At 53.8% G+C, this 17,092-nt stretch overlaps 7 protein-coding genes across 9 annotated transcripts; 4 read left to right on the top strand and 3 right to left on the bottom strand.

Annotated features, from left to right (window-relative positions):
• Positions 1 to 1,000: 1,000 nt before the first annotated feature.
• PV07_11588 (uncharacterized protein) lies at positions 1,001 to 3,473 on the bottom strand. Its single transcript, XM_016399036.1, has 5 exons — positions 3,291 to 3,473; positions 3,168 to 3,237; positions 3,036 to 3,116; positions 2,630 to 2,980; positions 1,001 to 2,579 (listed from the first exon to the last, which is right to left on the bottom strand). The coding sequence occupies exons 1-5, from the start codon at positions 3,299 to 3,301 to the stop codon at positions 1,413 to 1,415; spliced, it is 1,680 nt and encodes a 559-aa protein (XP_016243598.1). The 5' UTR covers positions 3,302 to 3,473; the 3' UTR covers positions 1,001 to 1,412.
• Positions 3,474 to 4,359: 886 nt separating this feature from the next.
• On the top strand, positions 4,360 to 6,500 carry PV07_11589. Of its 2 annotated transcripts, XM_016399037.1 has the most exons (6): positions 4,360 to 4,797; positions 4,850 to 4,917; positions 4,971 to 4,995; positions 5,049 to 5,247; positions 5,302 to 5,709; positions 5,764 to 6,500. In XM_016399037.1, exons 1-6 carry the CDS (start codon positions 4,649 to 4,651, stop codon positions 6,124 to 6,126), a joined length of 1,212 nt encoding a protein of 403 aa, XP_016243599.1. In that variant the 5' UTR covers positions 4,360 to 4,648; the 3' UTR covers positions 6,127 to 6,500. The 2 variants fall into 2 exon arrangements, with proteins under 2 accessions (XP_016243599.1, XP_016243600.1); XM_016399038.1 differs by having other exon boundaries at positions 4,360 to 4,917.
• An 806-nt stretch (positions 6,501 to 7,306) lies between these two features.
• On the top strand, positions 7,307 to 10,565 carry PV07_11590 (uncharacterized protein). The gene has a single exon (XM_016399039.1). It carries the CDS (start codon positions 7,828 to 7,830, stop codon positions 8,785 to 8,787), a length of 960 nt encoding a protein of 319 aa, XP_016243601.1. The 5' UTR covers positions 7,307 to 7,827; the 3' UTR covers positions 8,788 to 10,565.
• PV07_11591 (uncharacterized protein) lies at positions 9,293 to 10,474 on the bottom strand. The gene is made up of 2 exons (XM_016399040.1): positions 10,419 to 10,474; positions 9,293 to 10,357 (listed from the first exon to the last, which is right to left on the bottom strand). The coding sequence occupies exon 2, from the start codon at positions 10,067 to 10,069 to the stop codon at positions 9,401 to 9,403; it is 669 nt and encodes a 222-aa protein (XP_016243602.1). The 5' UTR covers positions 10,070 to 10,357; positions 10,419 to 10,474; the 3' UTR covers positions 9,293 to 9,400.
• Positions 10,566 to 10,696: 131 nt separating the features above from the next.
• Positions 10,697 to 12,592, top strand: PV07_11592. Of its 2 annotated transcripts, XM_016399041.1 has the most exons (2): positions 10,697 to 10,884; positions 11,107 to 12,592. In XM_016399041.1, exons 1-2 carry the CDS (start codon positions 10,725 to 10,727, stop codon positions 11,712 to 11,714), a joined length of 768 nt encoding a protein of 255 aa, XP_016243603.1. In that variant the 5' UTR covers positions 10,697 to 10,724; the 3' UTR covers positions 11,715 to 12,592. The 2 variants fall into 2 exon arrangements, with proteins under 2 accessions (XP_016243603.1, XP_016243604.1); XM_016399042.1 differs by having other exon boundaries at positions 10,697 to 12,592.
• Positions 11,693 to 12,953, bottom strand: PV07_11593 (uncharacterized protein). Its single transcript, XM_016399043.1, has 2 exons — positions 12,339 to 12,953; positions 11,693 to 12,268 (listed from the first exon to the last, which is right to left on the bottom strand). Exons 1-2 carry the CDS (start codon positions 12,774 to 12,776, stop codon positions 11,918 to 11,920), a joined length of 789 nt encoding a protein of 262 aa, XP_016243605.1. The 5' UTR covers positions 12,777 to 12,953; the 3' UTR covers positions 11,693 to 11,917.
• A 282-nt stretch (positions 12,954 to 13,235) lies between these two features.
• Positions 13,236 to 16,574, top strand: PV07_11594 (uncharacterized protein; the record flags this gene model as incomplete). Its single annotated transcript, XM_016399044.1, has 4 exons — positions 13,236 to 13,714; positions 13,785 to 14,771; positions 14,876 to 15,309; positions 15,418 to 16,574. The coding sequence occupies exons 1-4, from the start codon at positions 13,584 to 13,586 to the stop codon at positions 16,572 to 16,574; spliced, it is 2,709 nt and encodes a 902-aa protein (XP_016243606.1). The 5' UTR covers positions 13,236 to 13,583.
• Positions 16,575 to 17,092: the final 518 nt, after the last annotated feature.

The following is a 17,092-nucleotide window of genomic DNA, read 5'->3' on the forward strand; positions in this document are numbered from 1 at the left end:
GTGATCGAATGGCAAATTGAGCTTGGAGCTAGGCGTACCCAATTCAGTCGCCACCGCGAGCTTTTGCCGATGCTGGTGCAGGCAACAACAACTCGGTATTCAGAGGATTTCCTTGAACAGCTTCCCTGGATGCTATATGGCAGCTAAGTCTATCTCGAAAGGAGGAATGCGCTGCCAGTTGGTGCGCAGACTTTCGGTGAGGTCACAGATGGGGATTCGGAAGGAGTACTCGGAATATGTCGCCGCTATATTCGCTTCCTTTGTGATGGTACTTACCTTCAGCTGGAAGGGGGTGCTAATCCGAGTAGGAAATTCATCTGACATGGCCACATTCGAGTCTTTACAAAGGATTGGAAACGTACCACCTACCTTGGCAGCACGCAGAGGCGCAGCTCGACTGTTTTGAGGACCACGATGATGCCGAAATGGATTTCAATGAGGCATTTCTCTTCGTCTCCACTGTGGGGGAAGTCGTTTGAACCTGTTTGTTCTGGCTCTCTACCAAGTACTCCAGAGTTCTCCGGCTAGGGATCGAACGATGTGCGTGGGTACTTTGTATCCTGTACTCTGATGCTCTAGTTACTCCGTAATGAGTGTTGTCCCCTCACGACCTCCAGTCGCTTTTACTTGTGCTACTTCTAGGCCCTGTTGGATTTTTGTTGTTGCCAGGCCTTTCTCCACGCTCTTCTCCCGCATCACCGACTCGGGCATTACCTCATCCTCATCCCCCGTCCCAACAGACCTGATCCGTATGTGTACATGCCCAGAGCCACCTCTGTGCTACCACGACCCCTCGCAATGCGATTCGTCCATGGGGCAGCTCAGCTGATCGTGCTGAAAATTTCACGGCCTCCTTCCCAAAAAAGAGGGGGTCACTACCTAGGTAGTTAGTCATATGTGCAGGACGGACTACCACAGACAGGTCTGCTCGGTATGCTCGGTACTTGTTATGTAGGTACGAACCTTGAAGGCATTTAGCGTCTCCCCCGCATTTTTCTCACAGCCGGAGGCCAGAGGGTCGGCGCAAAGAACGCTTCAGGGACAGAGGACAACTACCCTCCACTCTGGGGTGTGACTGGTCTGTTCCTCGCTAAGACGGCATCAACCCTCGTCCAGGGGCCCTGAGGTGACGGACGAGAAAAGTACCGATGAACGACCAAAATCCAAGAGTCAAAGGTTACTATTCTTTTGGGAAACCGTCCTCTTCTAGTATTCGGCAGAAGGAAAGCCGCTCTAACCCCTCTATTCTCCCATGATCCCGCGTATCATGCGCAATAAACCCCGTCTTCTTGGCCCACGTGGATGAAGTCGCTCGCTCTATGCCGCTTGGCGAGGTGAATATGTCCAATGCGAAAGACCGAAACAAAACGAAAAGCTGCAACCTCATGACCAGCTCAGCTCACTCCTGCTCTTCACCAACTGCGGTTCAGAACCCTCGAGTTCCCGTCCTTCATGGCCGTTGCGGTCCCGCCGCTGGCGTTCAATGCCTCTTTCCCGCTGGTCTCCATTCGCCCACCCAACTCCGTCTTGCCGCCAGTCATGCGACGTCCAACCACAACATTGCCATTCTCTGCCTTCTTCTTGCCAAACAACGCCGCCCCTTCCACCAGTCTTCGTTCCGTGTTCTGCCGTCCGTTGACAAAGTCGGGGTAGTTGAGTGTCAGCTCGACCGCTCCATTGATAATGTTGTCTGCAGCTTCGACGCCCAGCATGAACGAATGGTCTTGGTTGCCCACCTCGTATCTCCAGGATCCGAAGCGTCCGCGGCTGTAGATGCCTTTCTCTAGAAGAGCCGGGAGCATCTGCTTGAGGACCCCTTCTCGTTCCAGAGTCGGGGTAGGGTAACCGTGATCGAATCGGCGGTGGTATGTCGAGACAATTTCGTCGTCAGGCTTCAGCATCTCGGTGTTGACCAAGCCTTGAATGCAGTCCTTGAGGAGAGTCTCCTGGTTGACTGGTTTCATACTGGACTCAGACACCTCCAGCATGATCGACCAGTAGGGTCCCTCCTTAGCCTGCATACTCTGGCGCCGAGATCCGTTGGCAAGTTGTAACGTGGGCAGCTTGACATTCTTTTGCGGCTGGTTGTATGGAGAGTAGTTGGAAAATATAGTCGCCCGATAGAAGGGGCAATTGTCCTCGGGGAAATAAAGCCAGCACTTGTCGCCAATTCGTTCGGGACGTGAGCCTCGGATACCCACACCAATGACATGAGTACTGCTGTAGAACAAACCCTTCGACAAGCTGATCAGTTTCTCGTCCTCCATGGCCTCGGCCAAAAAGTCAATGGCCATGGTGCTGATGAGTCTTTCGTAATGGATGGTGGTGCCATCTGCCAGCAGAACCTGTTTCTTGTCGGCATTGACCTTCTTGACGGTGCCTTTCTTTCCAAAACGCTTCTTCTCTTCAGGGAGAGTCTTAGCAACGGCAATCCAGATGCCGCCAGTGCCATCGCGCGCGGGGAATCTGAAGGTAGCGTTGGGGCCCCAGTTCCCTGCGGTCTTCTGAAGAATGACGTTCTTGGTGACGGCCTTGAGATCAGGAGCTGCCACACGTTCTCCGAGCCATTGGCATTGCATCTGCGCAAGGGTTAGCGCAAGTCTGAGAGTATTGTCGTTAACAAAATCACCTTGGTCGTGGGAACGGCCCACACTTTGAAGTTGTAAGGTCTCATGAAAACGTCTGCAATACCAACCCCGGTGTTGCGAAGAATCCATTCATCAAAATTCTGGGGCTTTGTGTTTGCAACTCTTGCTGCCATTGCGGCGTCAATCAGCCCATCCATGCACACCACCTGGTCTTCCTTGGGCAGCATCGAGATGTTATTCTGGAATGGATAGGGCACCCATAGGCCTTTGCACCGAACGTAGGATATCCTTTGGTGGGTATACCAGTCATCTTCATTCGGCAGCGCCTCGTCAATGCAGTCGTCAAAGTATTTGTAGTGGGAAAAGATGACATGGCCACCGACATCGTAGAGCTAGTCCGCAAGTCAGCACCTGAATCATCTTGTATTGGATTTTCGTTGCACATACAAATCCTTCCTTGGTCACATCTGTAGAGGCCAGGCCGCCAGGAGTCTCATTTGAATCGACAATCATCCATGATGGGCCATTCTGGGGAGAGCGGTCAGTAGGGGCTCTTCGCAGGCGTCAAGATGCACTCACGATCTGATTGAGTCTTTTGGCGGCGCCCAATCCAGTTGGGCCAGCGCCTATGACCAGAACGTCGACTGAACTGCAGGAGGCAGGTTAGAGAGCGGTGACCGAGGGGGTAGAGGAGTGGCGTACATATCAGGCATTTGGAGGGCCGAAACTTGGGATGTAGCCAAAGGAATGTGAAAGACAGGTCTATATCACACGGGATCTGTACAGCAACGATTGTTTACGCTGGAACGAATACAGCAAATTGTGGCAGAGAAGACAGCCGTTTGGCATCGGACACCGCCGGTGCTCAAGTGCAATGCGCCTCCGGGCAGAAAAAAAGTTGGGGCGCAGGCGCAGACACACTGCGGCTCGGCAAGTGGAACAGCTGGGGCCTCTGGTACAGGGCACCTGGGCTTGGCAGGGGATGGATAGACAGATTGCGAAGTTGTACCTCGTACCTCTTGGGCCGCCACAACACCCCAAGTACGTAACGGGGATGGGTGATGGTGGCATTGGCCCCTCTCAGTGGTGTAACAGGAAGCTCCCGATCTCACAGTGGCAATCCTCCGTACTAGATAACTGCCCAGTATACATTTTGGCAGTGAAAAGGGGCATAGACCCTACAGCCTTGCGTTCAGGGGCACATAGTGGTACGTGGTTGTCTACCGCGCCGAATCGGCATCCCTGTTGTACCAATATGCCTGTCATCAAAGTCATAGGGAGTAAGTGCACTCATGTGGGACACAACACCTGTTCACAATCGACAGACGGTGAGGTTCCCGGTCTAAACCCCCTTAATTCTCGACACCTTTGCAATGTATTCGTCACCAGCTGCGGACTTCAGATCCGCTCGCATCAAGCTCTCCCAAATAGCTGGGACGAAAAGTTGTCTTGCTTTCGGACAAGCGGGACGTGTTTGGTCGGCTACAGGATTCACAGACAGTTTCGATCTGCAACAACCCAGCGGATCTCCGACGTCACTATTCAGGACAGTGAATGATGGTGTCTACGAGGTACTCCGTACTCCGTAACCAACTAATGGCGGGCTGGACCTTTGGACTGCCTAATTCGCAAAGATTGCAGCACATGCCATTATTGGCTGGCTGCCGATAACGTTCGGCTAAGTTGCTCTGTCCGTCTGTTAGTGGGCTCCCAGTCTCAGGGAGGGATGAGTTTTGCCTCTGTGGCTGCGACTGCGGCGATACTCTCCCTGGTTCCCAATAATCTCAATCTGTCACCAAGCCTCCCATCTCAAATTTCCATCGCGAAATAATCCCCCATCCTGTCGCGACGCGCAGCTTGCACTCGCCATTCTCTTTGCCCTGCCTTTGCAGCACAGCACCCAACCCGGGGTTTCTGTGGTCTACGCAACCTTATCAGCTCTCTCTCCCATGTCTGCTTGAGTCCTTGCCAAAGTGCTGCGCCCTAAGACCTTTTCGGGGTCACCCACGCCTTTCTCCTTTCGAGACTTTCTCGCTCGCCCTCAATTACCACAACTTGCAATGGCCGACGTTGAGAAGAAAGCCCGCTTGTCGGGTGAACAGACCAGAGTCACTGAGCCATCAGGCCCTGCTTCATCAGCGAGCATTCTCCCGACGACAGAAAAGCCCCAACCTCCTAAACCCTCGTTGCATCCGTCTCTTTATGTGATGTGGGTGCAGTCCCCAAGCAAGACATGTATGGATCGACTGATGGAATTGCAGAACATGGATTGGCTTCAGCGGAGGTGTGATTCTATTCAATAAATGGCTGTTGGATACACTTGGATTCAGTATGCTTCCCAAAATCGTTGTGTGGACGCGAAATGAGCTGACCCCTCTCTAGAATTCCCCATCACCTTGACAGCATGGCATGTTTAACATCGATTCAATCGTGGAGATTGCGGCTAACTCCTATGACCAGGCATATGCTCTTTGCAACTATGATGACACAGCTCCTGGCGAAAACCACCACCCTCCTCGATGGACGCAAAACCGTCAAAATGACCGGCAAGGTCTATCTCCGCGCAATTCTCCCAATCGGTTTCTTCTTCAGCTTAAGCTTGATTTGCGGAAATCAAGCATATCTCTACCTGAGTGTCGCCTTCATTCAGATGCTGAAAGTGAGTCGAAGCACATGTAAAGAGATTGGGCCACAGCACTAATAACTTGAAAAGGCTTGCATGCCGGTCGCGGTTCTGCTGACCACATGGGCCATGGGCGTCTCCCCTCCCAGCCTGAAGACCTTGGGTAACGTCTCATTCATCGTTATCGGCGTGGTCATCGCCTCGTATGGCGCGATCGAGTTTAACTTGACCGGTTTCATGTACCAGGCTGGTGGTATCACGTTCGAGGCCACCCGCTTGGTCCTGGTACAGCGTCTCCTCAGTTCGGCCGAATTCAAGATGGACCCCTTGGTGTCCCTTTACTACTTTGCGCCCGTATGTGCTGTCATGAATGGTGTGACTGCATTGGTGCTTGAGATCCCCAACATGAGCATGCAAAACGTCTACGATGTCGGCATTTTCATGCTGGTGGCTAATGCGATGGTCGCATTCCTGCTGAACGTCTCAGTTGTCTTCCTGGTGAGTTGGAAAAGCTTTCGTGACGAGTCTGCACGATCCCTAACAGTGGTCTAGATCGGAAAAACATCATCACTGGTCCTCACTCTTTGTGGTATCTTGAAGGATATCCTGCTCGTGGCGGCGTCCATGTTGATCTGGGGCACCCCTGTCACCAAAACCCAGTTCTTCGGGTACTCGATTGCGCTTGGTGGTCTTTTGTACTACAGACTGGGAGCGGAGCAACTCAAGCAATACGTGGGCCAAGCCGGTCGATCGTGGTCCGAATTTGGTGTTCAGAAGCCGGCCATGCGAAAGGCACTTATCTTTGCCCTTGTCCTCCTTACCATCTTCCTTCTCCTCGGCGGATTGGCCCCCACATACGCACCAGCACAGACGAAGAACCTGAAAGACATGTTCAGCACCGGTCTTGGATCATGAAAGACAACTTCATCTAGGGGTCCCGGGGAAAATGAGAAAAGAGCAGAAAAATTGGAGCTCCTCCATCTACCGGCTGGATTACTGGTTGATTGAGTTTTGCAACAACAGCGACAATCCTGAGAACACCTCACGGTTCTCGCCAACTTTGAGCACATAGACATTGTATCCTTGTATGATATTGCTGAGACACAAGACAAGGAGTTTGGATATACGGGGCAAAATGGTAGAAAGCATCGTATGAGTGACGGAGGTCTCATCTGCCACACTTGATGCAGGACGCGACTGGGGACGTTGCTGGAGTTTTTGCAGGCACTGTCTAGCTAGCCACCCATCTACCTAATAACGAGAACGCCATTGAGCATTTTGACATAAAACCATGACGAGCCGTACGGTGAAGAGGCTGGGGAGCCGGGGAGCAGGCGAGCAGGGAAGCTGAAATGTCGCCAGGCGTACTGCGCATACTGGCAGGCATGTGGCAGAGTGGCCAGAGCGGCAGGAAGCCCGCGGGTTGGGCGGGACCACTACTAGGCTGTCCACTGGACGGCCACTTCCAACCACTTAGGAGGACAGGCACTGGTGGGCTTATAAGCGGGTGGCGTTGGAAGAGACGGGGGCGCCAGAGAGGGCAAGCCCAGGGTGGTGCCCGCTAAAAGGCGCCCAGTTCCAGTTTGTTGCGGGCTTTAGGGACTCGTAGGGACTGGCGCGGATTTCCCCACACTGCCTCTTACTGTATTGCTCCTCGGCTGCCGCATGCATCACACACCCAGGGATCCACGCATCCCGCCCAGCATCGCAAAGGAAAAAAGGTGATCAGTCAGAAAGTTCCCAGGAGGCCTGGCCTCACTGGCTGGGGTTGATGCTCTCCACCAGCACCCTGTTCGCTGCTCCCTCTCTTCCCAATGCCCGTTCACGCTTTTGGCCTTACAGACCCATTTGCCGGCTGGGTTGGCCGCTGTGATTTGTGCTTGCTGGTCCCTTGCCCACAGCTGGCCCAGGTGGATCGGATACTGCGCAACAAAGTCTTTTGCTTACAGGACGCAGATGGCATGCAGCTCTCGCCTCACCCAATGGCCACTGCCCGATCAGTGCGGCGTTCCTGGCAATCCCTGTGAGCTTTACTGCTTGTGGGCGGCTGATCGCTACCAAAGGCATCCCGAATTTTGTGCATTGTTGCCCGTTGCCGTCAAGCCGCCGCTCAGACCTCACGTCTGCTGCTGGGCCCTGGGCCATGGGCCACTGACGGTACGCCGTTACCACTTTCTCCCATAGGAATCTTGCAGACCGCAAAGTCCCCCAGATTTCTGGCTTTTCCCTTCGCTTCTCGCCTTCTCGCCTTCTCCCAGCTTCCAGCTTCCAGCTGCCTTCCCAAGCATTGCGACCCTGCCTCTTTCCTCTTGGCCTCTTCCGTCCCCGGTTCAAATACCTCAGCTCGTCCCTCCACTCACCCTCCTCTCTTGTTTACTCCCTCGTCTGCCTCTTACTTCCGGGACATACCCTCCTTGGCCATATCATATGTCGACATCATCTGATATCCACGCCTTCGCTGCCTCGTATTGACCCTTCGACTCCCTTCGGCGCATCGTTACATCTAAACTGTCAACTGTTTGCTATCTCTGCCGGCCTCATCCCATCGCTTGGAAAGAAAAAGGGAAGGGAACATAACATTTTACTTCGGGTCACAGTCTTTGCGCCATTCAAAAGATGTCATTTGTCCCTCAGGAACAGCACCAACTTCCCACTCCCTCTGATACTCCCAAAGCGATGGAGCAAGAAGAACCTTCGCCAACGTCGTATCCCAACCACTCAACCACCTGGACCCCGGTCGATAGCGTGACTCCCATATCAACCAACCCGTCGAGGAAGCGCTCCCGTGACGAGACCGCGTTCGACGTCGAGGCGGACGGCTCTTATTTCGCTTCGGTTGACACCCCGGCTCCGATTCCTGAAGAAGAGCCCATTTACGGCGAGGGAATGGTCTTGCTCAATCCGAAAACAGGCATCTCGGTCTCGGCGGAGAGCCAGACGGGCACATGGTACGAAGAGAAGGAGGACGAAAAAGCACTCAAGGAAGAGATTGCTGCGGCATATGCTCGGCCCAAGCTGCCGACCAGTCGCAAATCGGTCAGATTGTCTCAGACGTCGCTCCGCCTACCAATAGAGACCAATATCGCCTCGGCGCCAGCTAGTCCCCCAAAGACAGCCGTGGAGCGACCAGAGTTTGATGAGGCGACTATCGCGCTCGGTATCGGATGGACTAAGATGGAGTCGGAAAGCGAATCAATGCAAGCCGCTGCCAGAGGCTGGGCGAAATACCTGGACAATCACTACTCGAGGGATATTCACGGCGCTCAAATCCTCCTCAAGAATGCTGGCCTCGACGCATACCTTGTTGGCTGCCAAGAAGGTTTCTTCCTCTTCAGTGAAAGTCTCTTGGAAGGCAAGCTTGTCGGCAGAACGTGGGAAACTTGCCTTCACAATCTGAGATGCCAGCCTATGGTCTTCGAAGGTGACAAGGTATTGCGAGCCGAGAGCACACCAGGCCCGGAGGCTGCTCAGTCTCAGTTGTCGGAAAAAGTCCAGATGGAGAATTGGGCTGACTATCATCGGCTTAACCATCCCCAACCGGTCGCTGTCCCTAACGGAGGCATGGATCTTGACTGAACGAGGTCTGTCCGCTCCATGGGGACAACCTGCCCAGCGTCAGAATGATAGGGCAAGCAAGGTCGAATCGGGAAGCCGACTTTGACTGTAATCAGCGCTGAATCATCAGAACCAGCCGCTTTGACAGTCCGGCTCTAGCCTTTCACCAACTAGGCGAACCCTCCACGTTCTCGATCGATCTTGGCCAGCGCATGGCAACGCCACCTCCCCGTCAGAGATATCATCGGGAGGGGATCCGCATCAGTTGTGCAGAAAGTCAAGGCAGGCGAGCATACAAGTCTCCTCGAATACAACTGTCATATGCGCTAGACTATACGTGCACTTGGCTTACCTGGCCGATGACCAGAAGTTTACCTACCGCATAAGATTCTTCTGGCCCTGCAGAGTGTGTCAGCGCCAATCCCAATATCGTCGCGGAGCACAGGAGCTTATCGCACCCGCCATGAATGCCAATTTGCATTTGTCCTACCTCCAGTACCAAAAAAAAATCTGTATAATGAAACGCCTCATGTATTATTCTGAAAAGCCCGGAGCTACGAACAGATGGAAGCATGAGGATCGCCGCGGGCTGCCATACTGGGCTGTTATATCTTGATGGCCACCAATTCGGCAGTTACCCCACTACATATTTCATCTCAAACACTTCAGCCTGAATGTTTTCAAATCCTTCGAGAGGGTATTGAGATCTTTCAGTCTCTTCGGACCTGTTCCCGCTGCTCTCGAGCCATACCCAGGTTTTGCTGCCACTCTCGTCTTTGCCGCCGAACGCGGCAACACTGTTCGTCGCCTCACCCATCTGTTTGAAGGCTTTATGTTGTTTCTGTACCGAGCTGCTCAAGTCCCATCCCCCAGCACCCGTGCTTGCAAATGGGCTGTTGTTCCACTTCAAAGCCCAGTTGTCAATCATTGATTCAGGGACTTGATATGCTGTGACCCTTAATCGCTTGGGTCTTCCTCCATCCTCTTGGCCCAAAGCACTGATGTCTCCATCAACATGCCGCACAAGCGCAACAGTCATATATTCGCCAATGCTTTTGGCCAGGGCCACTGCATCCGGGGTCGAGAGGAATGCAATATGGTCATCTCCGCTCTGCCAACCGCCGACAAGATAGTACACGTCCTCGGTTGTCGGGTCAATGGAGTGGTAAAGTTGGAAAGGAACTCCATTCGCAGCGGAAGTGGCGAGGCCGCAGGCTCGAGTCCAGGTGGCAGTGAAGGAGTCGGTTAGGTTGGAAGACAACGAAGGGTGCAGGCGCACGGTTGCCAATTCGATCAGAGGCATTTCTCAATCAAGACCCAGGCCCTGAACTTCTAGCGGAAGAGAAGAAACTAAGTGTGAAGAGCTTGACGACCCTCGGAGGAGTCGAGATTTTCATCAGAACTCGAGCATCCAGCGCTTTATATGTACAATTCATCATGGCCAACGTCTCGGGGCTGTTCCCTTCCTGGCGGTGCGGACACGCGCGAGTCTCACAGCTCTGTATCAATCGAAATTGTGCTTAGGCAGGCTGGTGAAGCTGCAGAGCGAGCCATGATCGGCATTGCAGCTTCCCGATGCAGAAATTCGTGCCTTTGCGGAAATAGTAAGGTTGAGCCGACCTCATTCAGGACTGCATACGCGGAACACTTACTTGATAATACCAGGGTGCTGACTGTCAGCAGCAGGTAGCGATGGTGGCGAAGAAGGAGTGGGAGGATGCGACTGAGATGGCGTGGATGGCTCGCAACTGCAGAGACATGGTGGTGTCTCTCTGATCCCCCGTAGACACTAGGGCTGAACATTTGTGGATTACACGCACTTATTTGTCAGCTTCTCATATCACGTGATAAATATTCTGTCCCGACTTTTCCAAATACTCTGCCGTACCGCTTCTGGTCCCGTCAGCACCAACAATTGACTTCGCCGTTGCCTACACACGTAGGTGCATTCCCTCCAGATGAGAGAACCAGGGCTCTACATCCTTGAAAACACTTTGATCATGGACACCTCGCCAGCAAATACCCGGCCGACCAGAAATGACAAGGATGATTGGCACCATGTCACGGACGCAAGGGCAAGGAAGCGAATACAAGACAAGCTGGCTCAACGAGCAAGACGTGGGTGTCCTTTTCTCACCTTCCGACTTCATCGGAGTTGATGGGCTCGTCTCGCCTTGTGGCCTCCCTCGAAAACAGAGGTCCTTTCGCATTCTGCCCGGGGCCTCTCTTCCCATGACCTGGAATACAACTTCATTTGACCATGTTATGCATCTGCTTGAGCTTGCCCGCCGTACGGCGTCAAATAGGCAGACTTTATGCTGACTGGCTGCCCTTTCCTAGGGAAACGACTTCGAGAAGCCAAAACGAACACACCCGAGATAGACCATGCTCCCCCACGCTGCAGAAGCCATATTACGCAAACAGAAGACGATACTCCCCCTGGCATTGACCTCCTTGCTCAACTTGGGTGTCAGGATCCTGTGGCAACCCTGACATGCTGGGAAAACATTTCAGCCTCTTTAACAGCACGCACAAGTCAGCCACTTCAGCACTCCCCTAAGACACAGGTTTCTACTTTGAACTATGAGCTTTGTCCATTACCCACTGTGTTCAGCGCCTTGTATATCAATGGCGCGGTTTTAGGGTTGAGATCTTGTTCGGCTGTTCCAGCACTCTCATCTCCTGCTTCCCCGAACGTCCCACTATCATTACAGCCCACAACTACTCAACTGCTGACGATCCATCAACCGGGCATAGACAGATTCCCGTTTGCCAAGATGCGAGACAATCTCATTAATATGTGCGCCGTCATCGACGAAGAAGACTTCACTCGGGACCTGTTTACAATGCCGAGTTTCAACATCACGCCTGGCCTTGCATCGTGGGATCCTAAAGCCTGGAAGATTGAGAGATATTTTGCCGACAAATGGGGCTTTCTGTTTTTTTAACTAGCTTATTACTCGAGGTTGACGGCGACCAAGATCGTGTAAGTCCATGTCGGAGTAACTGCAGAAACTTGTGTCTACCGCGCATGCACACTCGCTCGCCACAACCCCTGCGCAATGGAGCAACGATGTTCGGAGCAATAGATCCGATCAAACGTATCCGTCCAATTTGGACTTCCCAAACTGGATTCCGTCTTTCCCCTTAACTAATACTTTGCTGCGACGCTCAGGATCCAGTCTATCACTGCTTCCGGTTGGGCAGCCATGGGGCAATGATCCGCCTTGATACTGGTCACATCAACCTTCCTCCCGCTCTCCTTCTCGATCAGGTCAATCCCTTCTCTCTGGACATTTGCTGGAACGCACAGGTCGTTTTCGCAGAGCAAATACGACACTGGAATGTCTTTGTACCCAGCATGGGTCAATTCACCAACGAAACTGAGAGCAGAGTGCCTGGGGAACTTCCTCACCCAGGCCTCTCCTTCTTCTTTGGGGAGATCGGAAAACACGATAGCCGCTGATGCTTCAGCCGGATCATGATACATCCAGCCATTCTCCTGTTTTCGTTGTGCGCTGTTAGCATGCGAGCAGCGATGCAGCAAGAACCAGTAGTGGATGAAAACCTACATCAACCTTCAGGTCCAATTGCTGCTCTTTGGGCAAATCTGCCAGAATATCCTTTGCTGTCTGCCCGACAGCTGGCACCAGAGCAGTCATATACGCCAGATTCACAATCCCACCCTTCTTTCCCTCTTTCTGCCTCTCTTCCTTGCTCAAGCCCTTGGTGCTCTCCGTCAAGGGGACACCTCCGTACGAGTGACCAAGCAGGATCACGTCCTTCCCTTGATCCGCGAGCTTCTCGACCTCCCTGGCAATGAAGGCAGCGTCGTCGTACATGGTTGGTGGTGGCACTCCTTCCCGAGCCTTTCCGCCTGCATAGCCCACGCTTGGCTTGTGGAGGCCTTGAATTTCATACCCTTTTGCAGCGACGGCGTTGATGACCGGGTCATAGAACTCGGGCAGCGCGAAGGATCCCGGGATAAGTAGGATTGACGGCTTGGACATTCTGATCGAGATTAGAGGTTGGCGTAAAATACTGCGTCCCAACTATTGTTTCTTGGTGAGAGTCTTGGAGTCGGGCTCACGGATGGCGGTGCGACGACCTCCTCCAGACAATGAGCCTTCATTTATTCTTTTCCATCTCCCAGCCTTTCGTCCGAACGGACGACCCCAGACCATGGGCTTGTTCGTGATTTCAAATTGCTGGCCTAGCTTCTGACCTATATATCTGCTCTCCTGACAATCCATGGGCCGCTGGCCTTATTTCTGACTGTCACCCCGTCAGAAAAGCGGGCCAACATATACCTTGATTGGACAAAGCTCAATTGGATGTCGGGGGCGGAATTCGTGGCGCCGAGGGTCAGAAAGGATATGGCTGCCCGTTCCGAAGGCTGTTGCGAGCGTCGCGATGCCTATCTATTCTGGCGCCTCCGAGTCCACGGGCTACAGACGCACAAGAACCTTTCAGTTATGTCGACAAGACCCTGGAGTGTGGGATACGAGCTGTTGTCTGCGAGGTAGGATTCATGGGAACCGTTACAGCAGCAGGATCGGCAAAGATGAAGGATCCCCGCATGCACAACATAGGCTTTGTCTGTGGCAAGCAGCATGGACAATTTGCCATTGCACGAATCTCGAGGAATTGAGACTCAACAGGCTCATTCTCTTCCCATGCCTTCCAAAGCATCCTGGGATATCCTGTGAACAGACAGGTTGATGAATAGCCATCGACTGCCGACAGGTAACAAGTTTACTATCTCGCCAGGCTGTACCTCGTCGATCGGTCCCAATAGCTGGATCCTCTGAGCTACAATGACTACCATCACTACTGAGCTGAATTCTGGTTGGCAATGCAGACAATCTGACGATACCTCCGAGAACGGATGGCTCCAGGTTTCGAAGGTGCCAACCACAACTCATATCGTTCTTCAAGAAAATGGGAAGTATGTGTGAACATAACCCCAGAGCCAGGTCAAGACATGCTCCTCAAGCTCATGCCTCTACCACTGCTAGGATTCCGGACCCGTTCATTGACATGAATGAACTGGCTGTGCGATGGGTCGCAGAGAAGTCTTGGACCTACAAGACAGTTTTCACATCTCCGACAAACAGACGGCCCGACGCAAGGACGGACTTGGTGTTTGAAGGCCTCGACACCTTTGCCACGGTAACTCTCAACGGCCACAAGATTCTCGAAGCAAACAATATGTTTCTTGAATACCGCGTCGACGTGACACCCTTTCTGTCGGAACCCAAAGACGAAGTTCTGGCGGCGCCAAACGTCCTGGAAATCGTCTTTGACTCGGCCCTCCTTCGTGGTCGTGAACTTGTCAAACAGCACTCACATGAACACGACTTCATCGCTCATCAGACCGAGTCGAGCAGGCTTCCTGTGCGGAAAGCACAGTGCCATTGGGGGTGGGATTGGGGTCCTATTTTGATCACTTCCGGGCCATGGAAGCGCGTTCTGCTGGAAACATATGTTGATAGAATCGATGACATCTGGTTTCGAGCAGAGGTAAGTGAGGACCTGAAGGTGGTGAAGGGGAACCTGTTCGCCAGCGTAGGGAGCGGAAAAGGAAAGTTGGAGGAAGGGAGTGTCGTCAAGCTGTCGTTGTCCCTCGACAGTAAGGCCCTGTACCAGTCAGAAGCACGCATCAGCAAGGATGGCATTGCCACGGCCGAATTTCAACTCGAAGATCCTGCTCTCTGGTATCCTCGTGGCTATGGCGAACAGCGCCTGTACGAGCTCCAAGCAACTTTGTCCACGAAAGGTGCCGATCCTGTTTCCAGATCCAGATTGGTCGGCTTTCGACGCTGTGAACTCATCCAGGAGCCGGACGAGTTTGGCAAGTCATTCTATTTCCGCATCAACAATGTCGACGTCTTTGCAGGCGGCTCTTGCTGGATTCCTGCCGATTGCTTCCTCCCGAGGATCGGAGAGGATGGGTATAGGAAGTGGATGGAGCTGATGATCGAGGGCAACCAGATCATGACAAGGTATGGTGGTTAATCAGTTTTGGGACTTTTATGCCCAATTTCTTGACTTGTTCCTTTTTACCCGGCGATTGCTCGAGCCACTTCTGATCAGTGACCACGTCCAGAATCTGGGGTGGAGGGATCTACGAAGACGACTCGTTCTACGAAGCCTGCGACTCCATGGGCATTCTCGTCTGGCAAGACTTTTGCTTCGCCTGCGCCAGTTACCCGACCTACCCTTCTTTCCTCTCCCAAGTCGAGCAGGAAGCGCGGTTCAACGTCCGACGTCTCCGCTGCCACCCCTCGCTGGCCATCTGGGCCGGGAACAACGAAGACTATCAGATCCAGGAGAAACATCACTTGGAATACGATTATGAAGGCGACAAGGACCCGCAGTCGTGGCTCAAGAGCAGCTTTCCCGCGAGGTATATCTACGAGTATCTTTTGCCGAAGGTCGTGCAGGAAGAGAGTCCAGGCGCGGTGTATCACCCAAGCAGTCCCTGGGGAGACGGGAAGAAGACCTGGGATCCGACTGTGGGAGACATTCATCAGTGGGATGGTATGTGGCCCTTTCGCCGCCTCCCGCCCTGAGGTCTCCTCTACTCGTCCAATTCCATCTGTTATATCTACAATTTGTGCTGATACGTCCCCTCTCTCTATTTTCTAGTCTGGCACGGCTCTATGCGCCGATACCAAGAGCTTCCCACCATGGGCGGGCGCTTCGTGAGCGAATTCGGGATGGAAGCCTACCCGCATGTCTCGACCATCGTCTCCGCCATCGCGACGGATCCAAAGCAACAATACCCCGGCAGCATGACCATGGACTACCACAACCGCGCGATCGACCACGAACGCCGCCTCATGACATACGTGGCCGAGAACTTCCAGATCAAATACGACCTGTCGAGCTTCGCCCACCTGACCCAGGTCATGCAGTTGGACGCCGTGCGGTTCGCGTATCGCTCGTGGCGCCGCGAATGGGGCTCCGCCTCGTCATCTCCCAAGGGCCAGAAGAACCGAAAATGCGGCGGCGTCCTCGTCTGGCAGTTCAACGACACCTGGCCGACCATGTCGTGGGCGGTGGTCGACTACTACCGCGTGAAAAAGCCCGCCTTCTACGCGATCAAGCGCTCCCTGAAGCCGCTGGCCGCGGGGGTGAGCAGGCCGTTCCACGAGTGGACGTCGGGCCACATGGACCCGACGGGTGGCGTCGAGGAGACGAGATTCGATCTGTGGGTCTGCAGTTCGCGCGCGGACGAGGATGTTCAGGCGGACGTGGTCGTGCGGGCGATTTCGATCAAGACGGGCCAGGACGTGGTCGACCCGATCAAGAAGAACGGCGTCACCGTCAAGGCGAACAGCACGACCGAGATCCTCCGGGGAAGCGAGTTACCCATCGACACCGGCGCCGTCGCCCGTGACCCTGCTTCGCCCACGCGGCCGTCGTCCATCGACACACGCGCGTGGGATCCCTACGTCATCCACGCCTCGCTCCTCGTGGACGGCCGCGTCGTCGGCACCGACACCGCCTGGCCCCATCCGATCAAGTACCTCGACTTTTCCGCGGCGCGGGACGTCCAGGTCCGACTCTCCTCCGGGGCTGGGGAGCATGGCGTGGTCACGGTGACGGTGACGGCGGCGAGGCCCGTGCATGGCTTCGTGTTCCAGGAGGGAAGAGACGGGCTGACCTTCAGCGACAACGGGTTCGATGTCGTGCCTGGGCAGGACGTCGTGGTGGAGGTCAGGGGCGGGCCCGTCGCGCGGGAGACGCTTAGGTGGACTTATATCGGGGCGGAGAGGGGGTCTATAGGGTTCGACGGATAGTACGGACTCGGGCACACGGGGAGTAGGACACGAAGAAAGGGAGAAGGGAGAAAGGAGAGGGGAGAGAGAGGAGGGCAGGAGATAGGAGCGAAGTAGATCCGAAGGAAGAGAGATGGGGCCCAACCAAGCTTCCTTTAACTGATAGGGAACGATGATCAAAGATATAAGGAGCACCATTGCATCAACGAACAAGCCATCGCTGGCAAAGTACCGAGTACCTGTCGAGAAGCCCCCTGTTCTCGTGCCTCTGATCTGAACGGTGCTGCCTCGGAGGCGGTGCTGGCCTATACCTAAACAACCCATGGAATAGAATATATCCCACGAGGCTTCCTTGAAAAGGCCCCAGCGAAGGATCCACGCTCGAGACATCTGTCGTCTGTCGTCCGAAATGGTTGTTCCTTCACTATAGGTACTCATATACCTTGTCTCGTTGCCCCTGCCTTCTCATCTCACTTTCGGTTCCTCACGAACATACCACCAGAGCTCCAAGGTTATTGAAACTGAAGTAAAATTCCCTT

Source organism: Cladophialophora immunda (assembly GCF_000835495.1).
Source record: "Cladophialophora immunda strain CBS 83496 unplaced genomic scaffold supercont1.7, whole genome shotgun sequence".
In the NCBI taxonomy this organism is placed as follows: domain Eukaryota; kingdom Fungi; phylum Ascomycota; class Eurotiomycetes; order Chaetothyriales; family Herpotrichiellaceae; genus Cladophialophora; species Cladophialophora immunda.